The following is a 12,359-nucleotide window of genomic DNA, read 5'->3' on the forward strand; positions in this document are numbered from 1 at the left end:
TTTCATACTCTTTTTCCTCTCTAAGAAAACGCCTGAAGATCCTTACAAAAGCAGCAAAACTGCTGCATTTTTGTTCCAGCAAGTCCTACACAGTAGCCTATGCGGTAGATTCCTTTTATCTATAGTCACCATATGTCAAAGCCCCTCTTGCGCTATTTTAGCTGTCACTATCAAAAACGTTTGTGAGCTGTCTAATATAATTGACAACCGAACATGGGCAGCCACGGTAGATCAACCCAAATGCCGCTACAACTCAAAACTTCCGTATTTCAGTAAAATTGTCTTGTACGATACTCCGGTGAACCCACTGAAACCTAAGATATTAGGGATGAATGAATTCATCTACTCACACAAGCTTTTAAACCAACTCCATCCACCGTTCGTTGTTTCTCTCTTATTCCGTTTAATATTCGTGAATAGTTTCGCGGTTCGAACATTTTCGACCGACAGATACCCTTGCGAGATAAATACTTTTCTTGTGGATATTGCGTTTCAATGAATTCGCCGTAATAACTTACATTCAACTCTGTTTTAATCTCAGCAATCTGGATGTTGACACAGAAAGGGTATTATGTAACTTACCGCTAATCTTTAGTGCTCTTTTTACCTCTTAAGCGTACTACGCACACCAGACATGAATATCTGTACACTGTTCTCCATGACTCATTTTTAATATTCTAGCATCAGTTCTTTATACCCACACTCACAGTAAATTTTTAATTTATTTTATTTTGTTGAAATGAGAAGTATAAAGCACTACGGTCACAAAAGAAAATGTAGGCGGCGTAAAAAATTGCTTGCAGCATATGCTTGTTTTTTAAATTATTTGACAGAGTTATTATTTTAGTTTGTCTTACGAGAAATACAACCCGAATTACGTTTCTGTGAGATATCGTTATTTTAAATTCTACGCTCCCTACCGCCACCTTGCTTTCGTTACTGTCATGGCCGCAGTGGCGCTGGCAGCGAAGTCAAAGATAAAATGAAGGGGCACTGCAGAGCGTTGGGTTTATCTTCGATTGGAGGTCCTTGGCAGTGTTGCCAACAGACTCTGCTCTTCCTGTTACGCCGTTGGAACCAGGGAGCTGCTGGTTGCATTGGTAATATGTAAATAGTGGTGAGTGACCGGTTGCAAGTGCTTCGCGGGTTTGGAGGTTGTTTTTTTCGTGCAAGTGCGTTAATCAAACTGAAAATGCCTCCCAAAAAACGTGAGAAAGACACTGATATATCTAAGAACCCGAGAATGGATCAGATACAAGCGGATCACGAGTTATTTCTTCAAGCCTTTGAAAGTAAGTGCCAGTGCTGTTCACTTCTGAATGTTAGATCGTGCATAAACATACCATGGCAGGTTATCGTACAGGCCAATTTGGCTTCGTTTCAAATGCGTTCTTGCTGTATAAACGTCTATTGAAATACTGCTTAACAATGTTATAAAAAAGCTAAACAGCAATTATATTACTGTTTTAAATGTAACCGTTATTATTTTATGTGATGAATAGCGATTAAACATCAGTGCGTTTTGGTGATAGGATGAAGATCTCATCTGTTCTGAACAGCAGACACGCAAAATCGCCAGTGTGTTTGAAAAACAACGTCGACATATCGTTTAAGTGTCGCATTTTGAACCTACATAGTACGTATTGCAGTTTGTAGTTACAGAAAAATGTCGTTTGTTCTTTCTTTCTGTGCATTTTTTATCTCGAGGAGAGCAGAGCTGTTAAGCATTTGGGAGCGAATGAAGATATTGTACAATATTCACGAAAGAGTACACTTCGTAAATTGTTTCGCCAACTTAGTTGCAGTGGAAGTGTGAAAGCTTCTCTGCATGATGTATGCTTGTGGTAGATTTTTCCAGTTTTAGTTGGAAAAAGAAACTAATATACTGTCAGAAAGGTATGACATGTCTTTCATGTCGTGTGAATGTTTCTGTTTATTTCCGAATTGGTTATCGCACATGACATAGATGTTTACATTTCGTAATCATTTCTTCTTTGTGTGCTTTAGCTCTTAGTCTCGGACGTTATACCTAAAACTGATGACAACATGTCAATAACACCTGCTTCGTTTTTGATTTTGTTCCGCATTCAGTTTCTCCAGTTCTTATTTCGTTCTGGGGTGCCATATTTATGTATCACAAGGTGTGATCTGTGTCAACAGTTTAACAAACATTATCGTGTGTGTGGATGTGAACTGCCCTGTCCCTTAAGTAAAATATCTTTAGAACAGCCTTTTTAATATCCAAACAATATTCAAGTATTATGTTCGTGTGTTCATGCCATTAATGCGTGATAGTAACGGAGTTTGCACTTGTATGTACGGTGTAATGTTTTGTGGTTGTTTTTGTTCTGGCATTTAACTACAGCGTTAACAATTTTGGGAAGTAGTGTAAAAAAATATACTGTATTATATTCAAAACTTTGACAAAATGGACCAACCTAAATATATCCTGTCCCTGAAAATTTAAAAATGATAGTGTAGTTCAGCTTTTCAAAACGCAGCCGTGGGTAACGTTTGGTTTTGGTTCCTTTAGGACAGTCGTTTTGTGCGAAATGTTAAAAATTCTTGGCGTGGATGAATATTTTTAAATATTTAAAATATAGCCAAATGGCGTACTGAATCTACCTACAGGTTTTTATTTTGGTTAAGACAGTGGAGTCGTACATCATTAATCAGATAATATGGATGTATGTTTTGGACGCCGTGATTACAGTGTTATGTTGAAACCTTGTTTATAGTGACATCTTTACCAGTATAGGTCTCTTCACAATTTTTACGAGCGAGTTTTCAACCAGTCTTACTAAGCAACTTCGATTTAATCGAAATTCCGTGCAGTTTTTAGAACAATACCTGGAATATTGCCTGAAGTGTGCATGTACATATTCTAAGTGTGGTAGCTGTTTTCAAAGGAATTTGAGCTGCTGTCAGATATTAATGACGTACGACGACAAAGCGTATGTAAATTTATGGTTCTCTGTCTGTGTGTGTAAATAGTAACTTAGCTGACAGAATATCAAAACAGATGGAAAAGATTTTTGAGAGAGGGTTATTTTAAATAAAATTGTCACATCAACAGCTCGTTCATCGTAATATCAAAATTGCAGACATAGTGAAAACATCTGTTCTGATTTTATTTGTAGGGATTATGGTTCGTATCTGTTTGTCATTATGGATGTTTGGGTCCTTCGTGTAAGGATCAGAGGGGTTTTGCCTGTAGCGTCGTAACAGTTGGATACAGGCTTCACACAGTGAGTGTGATTGAACCCAATCATCATCTCCTGTTTGAACACGAAGGATCAACTGTGGGTGGCTTAATCACATATTGATATGGGTTCTTCACACTGATCGTGCAGCGGGAAGAGACGTACGATTTCATGATTTTTTATGGTGTATAATTATGAGCAATACACCCATTCACGCGTTATTCCGAAATATTACCAAATTGACAATGTATTTTGGTGTGCATGAGGTAGCTTTTGTGGAGACGTTCAAATAGTAGTGGAGGGAATGGAATGTGTTAGTGGTGCCACCTGTTGGCAGTGGGGGACACTTCGTTGAGGGGAGCCCGCGCGCGCGCTTTGCAGGAGGTCAATGACAAAGTGCTGATACCGAACCACTGGGGACGCTCGTGCGCTACGGCGGGAATCAACTGCCGCGCAGCACTTCGTTCCAGGGCATTGTCTCGAGCAACGGTACACATTGACAGCGTTACATGTCGTTTCGTTATTGTACCAACAAACATATGAGAAATTTGAAGACTGGCCCACACAATTTTCATATACGATATTCATAGAAAGCTGTCAGTACTTTCAGCAAACAGAACCGCAGCGTAATGTAGCTTGTCAGTGGAAGACCGTGGTGTATCTGAGAACTTCCCTCGTATTGTATCCATCTGCTCTAGGTCTTCCTCCAGTATAAATGTTTCTTTATTGAAAATCCGAATTAATCCCATGAATGCTTGGATGATGCCTTAACGCATGCCGTTGTTTGCCGTACGATGTGAAATTCTGTCGTTAGCGTTCTACACAAAGAGCATTGCGTTTCCAAGTGGTCTTCCTGTGTAACACTGCCGTTTTCTTTTCCTACAGACGATTCTCTTGCAGTCTGTTTCTCATCACCATTAAAAACTTGGTTTCAGATAAAGCACTGTTTAAACAGAATTTGAACGACTTCTTGATAGGCAACTCCTAATCTATTGATGATGAATATCTTAACAAGGACTGTTAGCCCAGCTTAAGTAAAAATGTATGTTAGATTTCAGTTTTGACAGCACTTGGTCGCAACAGTCAAGATTAGGTATTTTGTGCATGATAAATTTATGAAAAATGCCTAAGCATGTTTCATTCTGACAGTGTGTTAATTCTGTAAATAGTACCAGTTCCAGTTTAATGTATTCACATATTTTGACAATCTCCTGACAAATGATCAGGGTAGTGAGTATTACATTCAAATGTTGTGTTTTTTATTTTATGTTTTCTCATTTGTTCCACACCAACGAGAATTCTCATTTTTGGGCCCGTGGAACGAAAACTGAATCTAATCTGTAATGGTAACTGTAAAGCGGGTAGCTATCACGTGTTATTAGTTTGTAAATTATTTTCTAGCTCTCGTACTTACGGTTGTTAAACCTTGTTTTGCGTTTACTGACAGGGCTGCGGTTACATTTTGAATCAAAATGTACATTGAAACTCCACATCGTTAACTAAGAAACGTAATTACTAGTTTCACTATTTAGAACTGGTTAGATTCTTTACCAGAATAAGTAGGAAAGCGTAGATAAATTGCGTCGTTTGTGACCACACCTTCAGTTATGGTACACGCGTCTCCTGCTTGCTACCCTCATTTTTTTATCAATAGCGTTAAACGTCACGCGCCAACACTCAAAAAATGTCATTTTCGGTTGATAATTGTTCCCTACATGCCTTCTAATTATTAGTTGTAAAAACTCCACGAAGCGCTCTGTTCTTTACTATCTTCTCGTGTAATCTTTTTCCTGAAAATATACCCCGACTAATTTCTTTACCCTATATTTTTGCAGGAAAGGAACGAAAGAACTACTTTTTTAACCACTTCCTTGAGTATTCTGTGTACACGTTTTAAGTGGAATGGATTATTTCAGAAACACCGTTCCTCGTTGTTTCTTATTTGGAGTCGCATGCAAAGATGGTGCCACGTGAAATCCTGTTGCAAATCATTTCCCACCTCTTTGATATTTAATAAATTGGCTAAGATTCAAAACAACCGGGTGTTTCATGATAATGGCTGCAGTTTCGAGCAAACGGGCAAGCAGGTGTGCCTGTCGGTGTCTCGTACATCAAACACTTGGGCTCCTCCCACAAAAATACAGTTTGAAGACCGTCTGTGACCGTCACTGACGTCAGAACCTTCATTGACCCATACAGCGAGCTTGTGATATTTTTGACACACAAGTGCTTTTTATCTCCTGGAAACAAAATTTTTCACAGATAATTATTCTATGCTTTGTATATTGCATGTACATCTGGCAGCTTCCTCTCTCCTAAGCACCTGAACTTTTTTATTTGTCGTATTTTTCCATTATTTTTACATGCCGCATTTAGCATGCTCGGCAGCATAGGCAAGTGTCTATTACCGGCGTGCATTTGAGAGGGATGTGTTAGAGGGGGTTACATGTATTGCTTTTACTTATTGCGGAAGCAGAAACGCAGGCTGATAATGGCTTGGAATTCAGAGACAGCCGTAAATGTGAAAATGTCACTATAAACATCTTTCCTGCTTCCGCCAAAAATGCCCCACATTGATAACACGTTACTTAAGCCCTTTTGTCTAGTAATTTCTTTATGCAGTTTGATCAGATCACAGACTGTTTACCGTACGATACTCAGACTGTTCGTAGACTGGAACTGAGGCATACTGCCGAAGTTGAGAACAATGGAGCCGCCCTCCGTAGCCATTAAACTCCCATTAATCAGTGGGAAAAAAGACTGGGTCGCTGTGGTCTCTGCCTACAGCACACAAGACCTGGGTTAAGTTCTGCTTACCACTCACTGGCCTGTTAGGTATCGAAATGTTAACGATCAAACTGGATCGTCAAATTTGCTGAACGTAGCTCTGGATTTGTCAAATGAGAGCGCCGATGTAACAACCAAGTTTTCAAACTTCCCCCAGTTTCGAGGCTGTGCATATCGGTTCACGAAGTATTTTGAGGCCAGTGGGCATAGCTACCTGTGCAGACAGAAAGCATGTCTTCCATTAACTTTAGCACTGTGTATAAAAGGAAAATAAGAGGAGATGCTGGTCAGGGAATGGTTGAAATCGAGAGAAATGTATCCATGAAAATCTGCTAAAGGAAATATTACATTCAGAATCCGATGGTTAAAAACACCTTCTCTGAATGGACAGGCAAACTTTTAAGAACCCCTCAGAATTACTTCACCTTTACATTGCGGAAGACAGTTGTGCCAAATTCTGTTCAATTTTCTCGACGGTTATCTAAATTTTCGAGGTATCTGGCGACCGGAGCAGATGTCGAAAATTCAAAGTTTGTGGTGTGTATCGCACCTTGAACCCTGAGTGACATCATTATGGAAACAAACGAATCAAGAAATAAAGTATTAAGGCACTTGTTGCACTCTTTGTACGTCTTGCATAGAACATTGGTTTCTGTTTTCTTTACGCCTTCCTGTGATCTTTTACTACTGTACTCACTGTATAGTCCTCCGATCTTGGGTGTTCATGGTTGTGAAAACTAACACTACACATATACTGAATCTTCCTCGCTTCAGAGAGCGTGGTGAAACATAAACATTTGTGACCTGACATGTTTGAAGTCCGATAAGCAACTTACTATTATTTGACAAAGTCGTTTATTAAATCTGTCGTCAAACAAAAATTATCATTCGCGTCAAACACTATATTTGACAAACATGCCAAATAAAGCAACACACTGGCAGATAATGTGCCAAACACGTGTTGTTGTTGTTGTGGTCTTCAGTCCAGAGACTGGTTTGATGCAGCTCTCCATGCTACTGTATCCTGTGCAAGCTTCTTCATCTCCCAGTACCTACTGCAACCTACATCCTTCTGAATCTGTGTAGTGTGAATATCTCTTGGTCCCCCTCTAGGATTTTTACCCTCCACGTGAAGTTTGACAAGTATGTTTGGTCATCGAGGGGTGCCTAAACAGTAATTGACATTTGCAATTTTTACAGGCTCGGCGAAATTATTTCAAGAAGTGCATTTGTGCACCTTTGGAGCAAAAATTTCAGATCCACGAAGTCTGTTGTCTAAAGAAAATCGTAGTCTGTCATAACTAAAGTAGGTGTTCTTTCATCATTACCCCAGTTATTAGCTTCAACGAGCTGCTCGTTCAGGCCTTGAAGGCCCAAGGGATGTCTAGCAGCCGCCGTATCAACTTCTGCCTTGCGGCGTCGTGTGGGTGTGGTGTGCACTGTGGAGGGAGGGTCTTGTGGTCGGCAGGCCGCTGTATGGGCTGTTTCGCCGGCTTTCAAGACCTTTGAGCCGGTGCTTCTCAGCCTAGTAGCTCCTCAGTTGGTATCATGGACCTCAGTGGCGCCGTACTAGTACTCCATTCAAGGTGAAATCTCTGACAGTACCGGGAACCGAAACCACTCCGCATGGCAGCCATCTACACTAACCATTCAGCTACGGAGGTGGACATTACTTTCAACAGAGGTGTCGAAAAAGTGCGGTATTCTGAACATTTTATCAAAGAGTTAGTTAACATGAACACTTGAGATAACACAACATTGAAGTGCGATGTTGATTACTTTCACACGGATGCCGCCTTTGCAGTATCTTTTTGCAATCTGCCTGAGATAGTTCGTGTAATAAGTCGGTTGTTAATTTTCAGTCGAAACTTCGCCTGCTTCGCCGAGTGGACGCTGATGTTGACTCAGTCGATAGAATGTGTATGCTCATGTCTCAGACCAGGAACTAAGGTTATATTTTGGGTAGGGCCAGTCTTGCGGTATCCTGCATAAAGTGTGTGGGAGTACGAATTGCATGAAAAAAACGTACGATGGCAGCTGACAGTCGTTCGCAAATGGTTCACTTGTTAAAGCACCTAAGTGACTATCCCGGAATCCGGTAACAGTTGGGATTGCCTAGCTAACGGTTTCCAGGGGCAACAGATATTTCATTTTCAACATTTTGCGTAATTATTGATAGTGTTTAAAAGTTTTAAATACTGTCATCTACCCATTGAGAGGCATAATCTTATGTTAAAAGTTTAGCACACTAATACAAGTATTAAATTTAGAAGCTGCGTGTTTGTCTTGAGGCTACGGAACTGACGGTGTGCAAATTTTCTAGACCATATTCATCCATTATTTGACAATTAGACCACTTACAGACTTGCACAAATTTTTGCACCTAATTTCACACCTTTACGAAACTTACTCTCGCTGACGACCATTTTCCCCCTCCCCGCCCGCTTACAAAATTTTCACTTTTCGGACAGTAAAAAAAATCCAGCATCAGGCTTGACGTTTTCATTCAGTACTTCTTCACAGCCAACTCTATTCGCAATACACTTTTTGCAGACAGTATTGACGTATACCTCTGAAAGTACCTGCAAAATTATTTCAGTGTACGAAACGTAGTTCAGGAGATAAGATTTCATAATCATTGAGTTGCTTGGGAAACTTGCTTTTGCTTAAAATAGACCACAAGTTACCCACACTGTATTCATCCAGCGTTTCATAATAAGAGTCTTCCAGCAAACCCTGAGCATAATTTCAAACTTTTTCTCGCTTATGGACGCGTCAAATATTTAACACATTAACTCATTTGTAAAGTAATCAGATGTTTCAAGCTGTTTTATACATGTGAGTTCGATTGTTTAAAGAATCCGGGTTTCACTGGGTTGCTCAGACAAGGCGAAAATCCACGTAGAGCCCTAGTTTGCCGCGCTGTTTCCATTTGGCCATCCCATCATGTTTGGATGGAGATGACAGGTAGAAGAGATGGGCTACTCGAATCCCATATCTTTCGACAACCTACTACACTGTCACAGATAATTTTATAATTCTGATAATTGTCCCCATGGTTGCAAAAGGATTCTCATTTGCTGTAGACACCCTTTTCTTATGTTTCTGAGGGAAAGATGCAAAGGCAAGTCACAAGTGCTATCTTACCAAACGAAGTCAGAATCTACTCTCAGATCGTCATCTCCGGGATCACGGATGGCACCAGCAAAGCAAATTCTTCATAGACCTGTAAGCAGCAATTATCTGAGGATAAGGTCTAAACTTCGGATGCAATTTGTTCTTCCACCCTCATACCAACAGAGGTTTGACGATTTCGCGGACAAATGGTAAGGAAAACAATTGCAGTCTTGATCTGTTGCCCTTCTGTCTCACATAAGCTCACTGATTGCGGACCGCCGTCACGTCATGACTATCTGCATCATTGGTTCCCAACCTTTTCGTAAACCATTACGCCTGAGTCCAATTACAAATTAGATAGTACCCTCGACCCTACCGGCTGTCCCTCTTCCCCCCCTAGTTATCACCAACTATAGCACCTGACTGACTTTTCTTGGAACACATTTATTTTTAAAATGATGAAAGATGAATGATATTTTGTGTGTGTGTGTGTGTGTGTGTGTGTGTGTGTGTGTGTGTGTGAATGCCGAAGGAATTCGAGGTGTGTTGCAAGTGCTGCCCACAACTCCTCCTCAGATAAGAAAGCTAACTATCCACAGTGAGGATAGGCATTTGTTATAAATCATACTTCCCCTGCATTAGTCATCTCCATCGCGACACTTGCTTGACCTGCACACTACAACCCCATTTAAAATCAACCATTTTAAAATGTGTACACTGTTCGTAAATCACTTGACTGCTGCACTCCTTACTTCTGAACTAGCTGAAAGCTGAAGACTTCAAGCTGTTAATGCTTTGTGTCTGACGACAGCCACTAATAGTAATAGGAACAGTAATAATAATAATAATAATAATAATAATAATAATAGTGTGTGCAACACTACAATAGCACTTATGTAATTGGTGCTGTCAGTTAATTCATTGATCTGTTCTGAAGGGAGTAAATAAGCAATTTCTGGACAACTGCAGGTACGATCCTCAACTTAGAGAAGACACTTTATTGAGAAACTTAGCATTTTTTACGTATATGTCTCACTTTATCATCAACGATGTGCTGGACACAGCGCAGCACGTGTGTGTATTGGGTGGACAGTGTGAGGAAACTGCAACCACCACTGCATTAATGCTATTAATTGAGAAAAAGTATATATTGATAACATATATAATCAATATTAGTCTTACAAAATGTGATATTAATGATCTTTTGAAAATCGTTTCGTGACTGAAACAGAATCGTATCGTTTGGTTTTTAACCCTCACACGATTTCATTTTACCCCTAAGGGGTAATTACCCACAGGCTGGGTACCACTGATCTACATCCATACTCTGAAAATCACTGTGAAGTACGTGGCACAGTGTACTTACCATTGTGCAACAAGCTTTTTTTTTTTTTCTCGCGTTCAGTTCCTGTATGAGACGCAGGAAGGAAGGCTGCTGTAATTACTCTGATCTTCGAAGTCCATACGGCAGTGATACATGGGAGACTGTACTATGGTCCTTACTTAATCTTGCTTTTTGAAACTTTGTAAACTTGTGACGGGATGGTTTTCTTGAATCTTCAAGCTACTGTCAATTTCGGTTCTTCAGCATTTCCGTGATCATCTTCCGCGAGTCAAAGAAACCAGTGACCATTGTTACAGCACTTCTTTGTATACGTTAAATATCTCCTGTTAGTCCTATTTGGTATGCGCCCCACAAACTATAGCAGTATTCCAGGAGGGGGTCAGAGGAGCGCAATATCCTTCGCAGAATACATTTTCCCAATATCCTGTCAATGCACCTAAGTCTGCTGCCTGCTTTACCTTCGAACGAGCGTGCCTGAGTATTCCATTTCATGCCCCCACAGACTGTTACACGCAAGTATTTGTTTGAGTTGACTGATTCCAGTTGTGAAGTGTAGAACTTTATATATCGGATAACTTTAAGCAAGTTGCCATGTTTGCACAAATTTGAAAAGTTTTTCAATATCTGCCTGATTTGATTGGATATTTGTGCAGCTTTTTTCAGATAGTAATTTATCACAGGTGTGTAATCTGTGAAAAGTCTGAGCCTTCTATTAATGTTATATTATATTTGAATAGTAAGAACGCCAGCACACTTCTCTGGGACACACCTGAAGTTCCTTCTTTAAAGTCGGTACCGTCATTAGACTTGTTTATTTACAGTCTTACATTTACACTTACACAATCATAATTTCGGCTTCAAAGTGCCATTTTCAAGTGTTCCAAATTGCCTGATTGGCACACTGTCGTATTAAAATACACTATTAGATACATTGTCTAAGAGTGGATATTTCTGGCAGAGCCTACTGCTTTGTTTCAATAATGAGTACACCATCTTGACTGTCAGTCAGCCGGTTCGAATCCTGTTGGTGAAAAATTTCTCTCTTCCGTAGGTGCTCGGCATGGGGAGAAGAGGTAGTGGCGTAAAGTTCCTGGTCACCAGGCTTTGCGCCAATGTCCTGGTTTAAATACCAAGGTTCTCCTCAGTCTCTCATGAAGTGAGGGCATGTGATACTGTTGATTGTGCGGCCATAAAGTTGGCGGCCCCGTTGGTGCTGTTTGCGAGGAGTAGCACCAGGTTTCAGGTTTCACCCTCCCCCTTATCATCATCAGCATCAGGCGATGACACACACACACACACACACTATATATATATATATATATATATATATATATATAATTACATACGCGTAGTATTAAAAATATTGTATTGTAGCATGTCGCAAACAAACAAGCAAGAAAGGATTTTTGTCAGATGTGCGAATGATCGCGTAGAATAGTTACAAATACAACAGTGGGTAATGGAATCGACGCATGTTGGAAATAGAACTGTTTGTATTTCACTTGAGTAGCTCTCAGATACTCGCTGTACTTATGTGTAATATTTTGATTTGTTGTTTTTAGCTTATAATTCACGGTGTTGATTTGGTTTCGTCTTACCCACCCACCAGTCCATTTTACTTGACAAGAAAGTAGAAAAATTCACAATTATTTCACTGTTTTGAGAGTTGCTGGGCTGGAAGCACTGCGTTTTTTGTCCACCTATCAAACTGCTGCGCGACAAAAGAAAAACAGTTGAGCAAATTCTCGTGGCCCGTTATAACTCACATTTACTCTGTCGTAGCCGCTCCCCCGTCCATTAGTTCTTATCTGTTTTCTTTCGATAAGAAGCTGTACAGTTAAACTTCGCAATATTTATTTTTGACATAAGCTTTGCGATTGAGTTCTTTTTATTTGTTTTCCTCGATA

General features: G+C 40.0%; 1 protein-coding gene across 1 annotated transcript in view; it reads left to right on the top strand.

The window, feature by feature from the left end:
* Window positions 1-1,121: 1,121 nt before the first annotated feature.
* The window catches only part of LOC126473309 (polycomb protein suz12-B), a 308,357-nt gene continuing 297,119 nt past the window's right edge, over window positions 1,122-12,359 (top strand). Inside the window, exon 1 of the mRNA XM_050100286.1 lies at window positions 1,122-1,292. Coding sequence (XP_049956243.1) covers window positions 1,193-1,292 — 100 coding nt within the window. The 5' untranslated portion in view covers window positions 1,122-1,192. The remainder of the gene's footprint in view (window positions 1,293-12,359) is intronic.

This window comes from Schistocerca serialis, chromosome 4 (genome assembly GCF_023864345.2).
Source record: "Schistocerca serialis cubense isolate TAMUIC-IGC-003099 chromosome 4, iqSchSeri2.2, whole genome shotgun sequence".
In the NCBI taxonomy this organism is placed as follows: Eukaryota; Metazoa; Arthropoda; class Insecta; order Orthoptera; family Acrididae; genus Schistocerca; species Schistocerca serialis.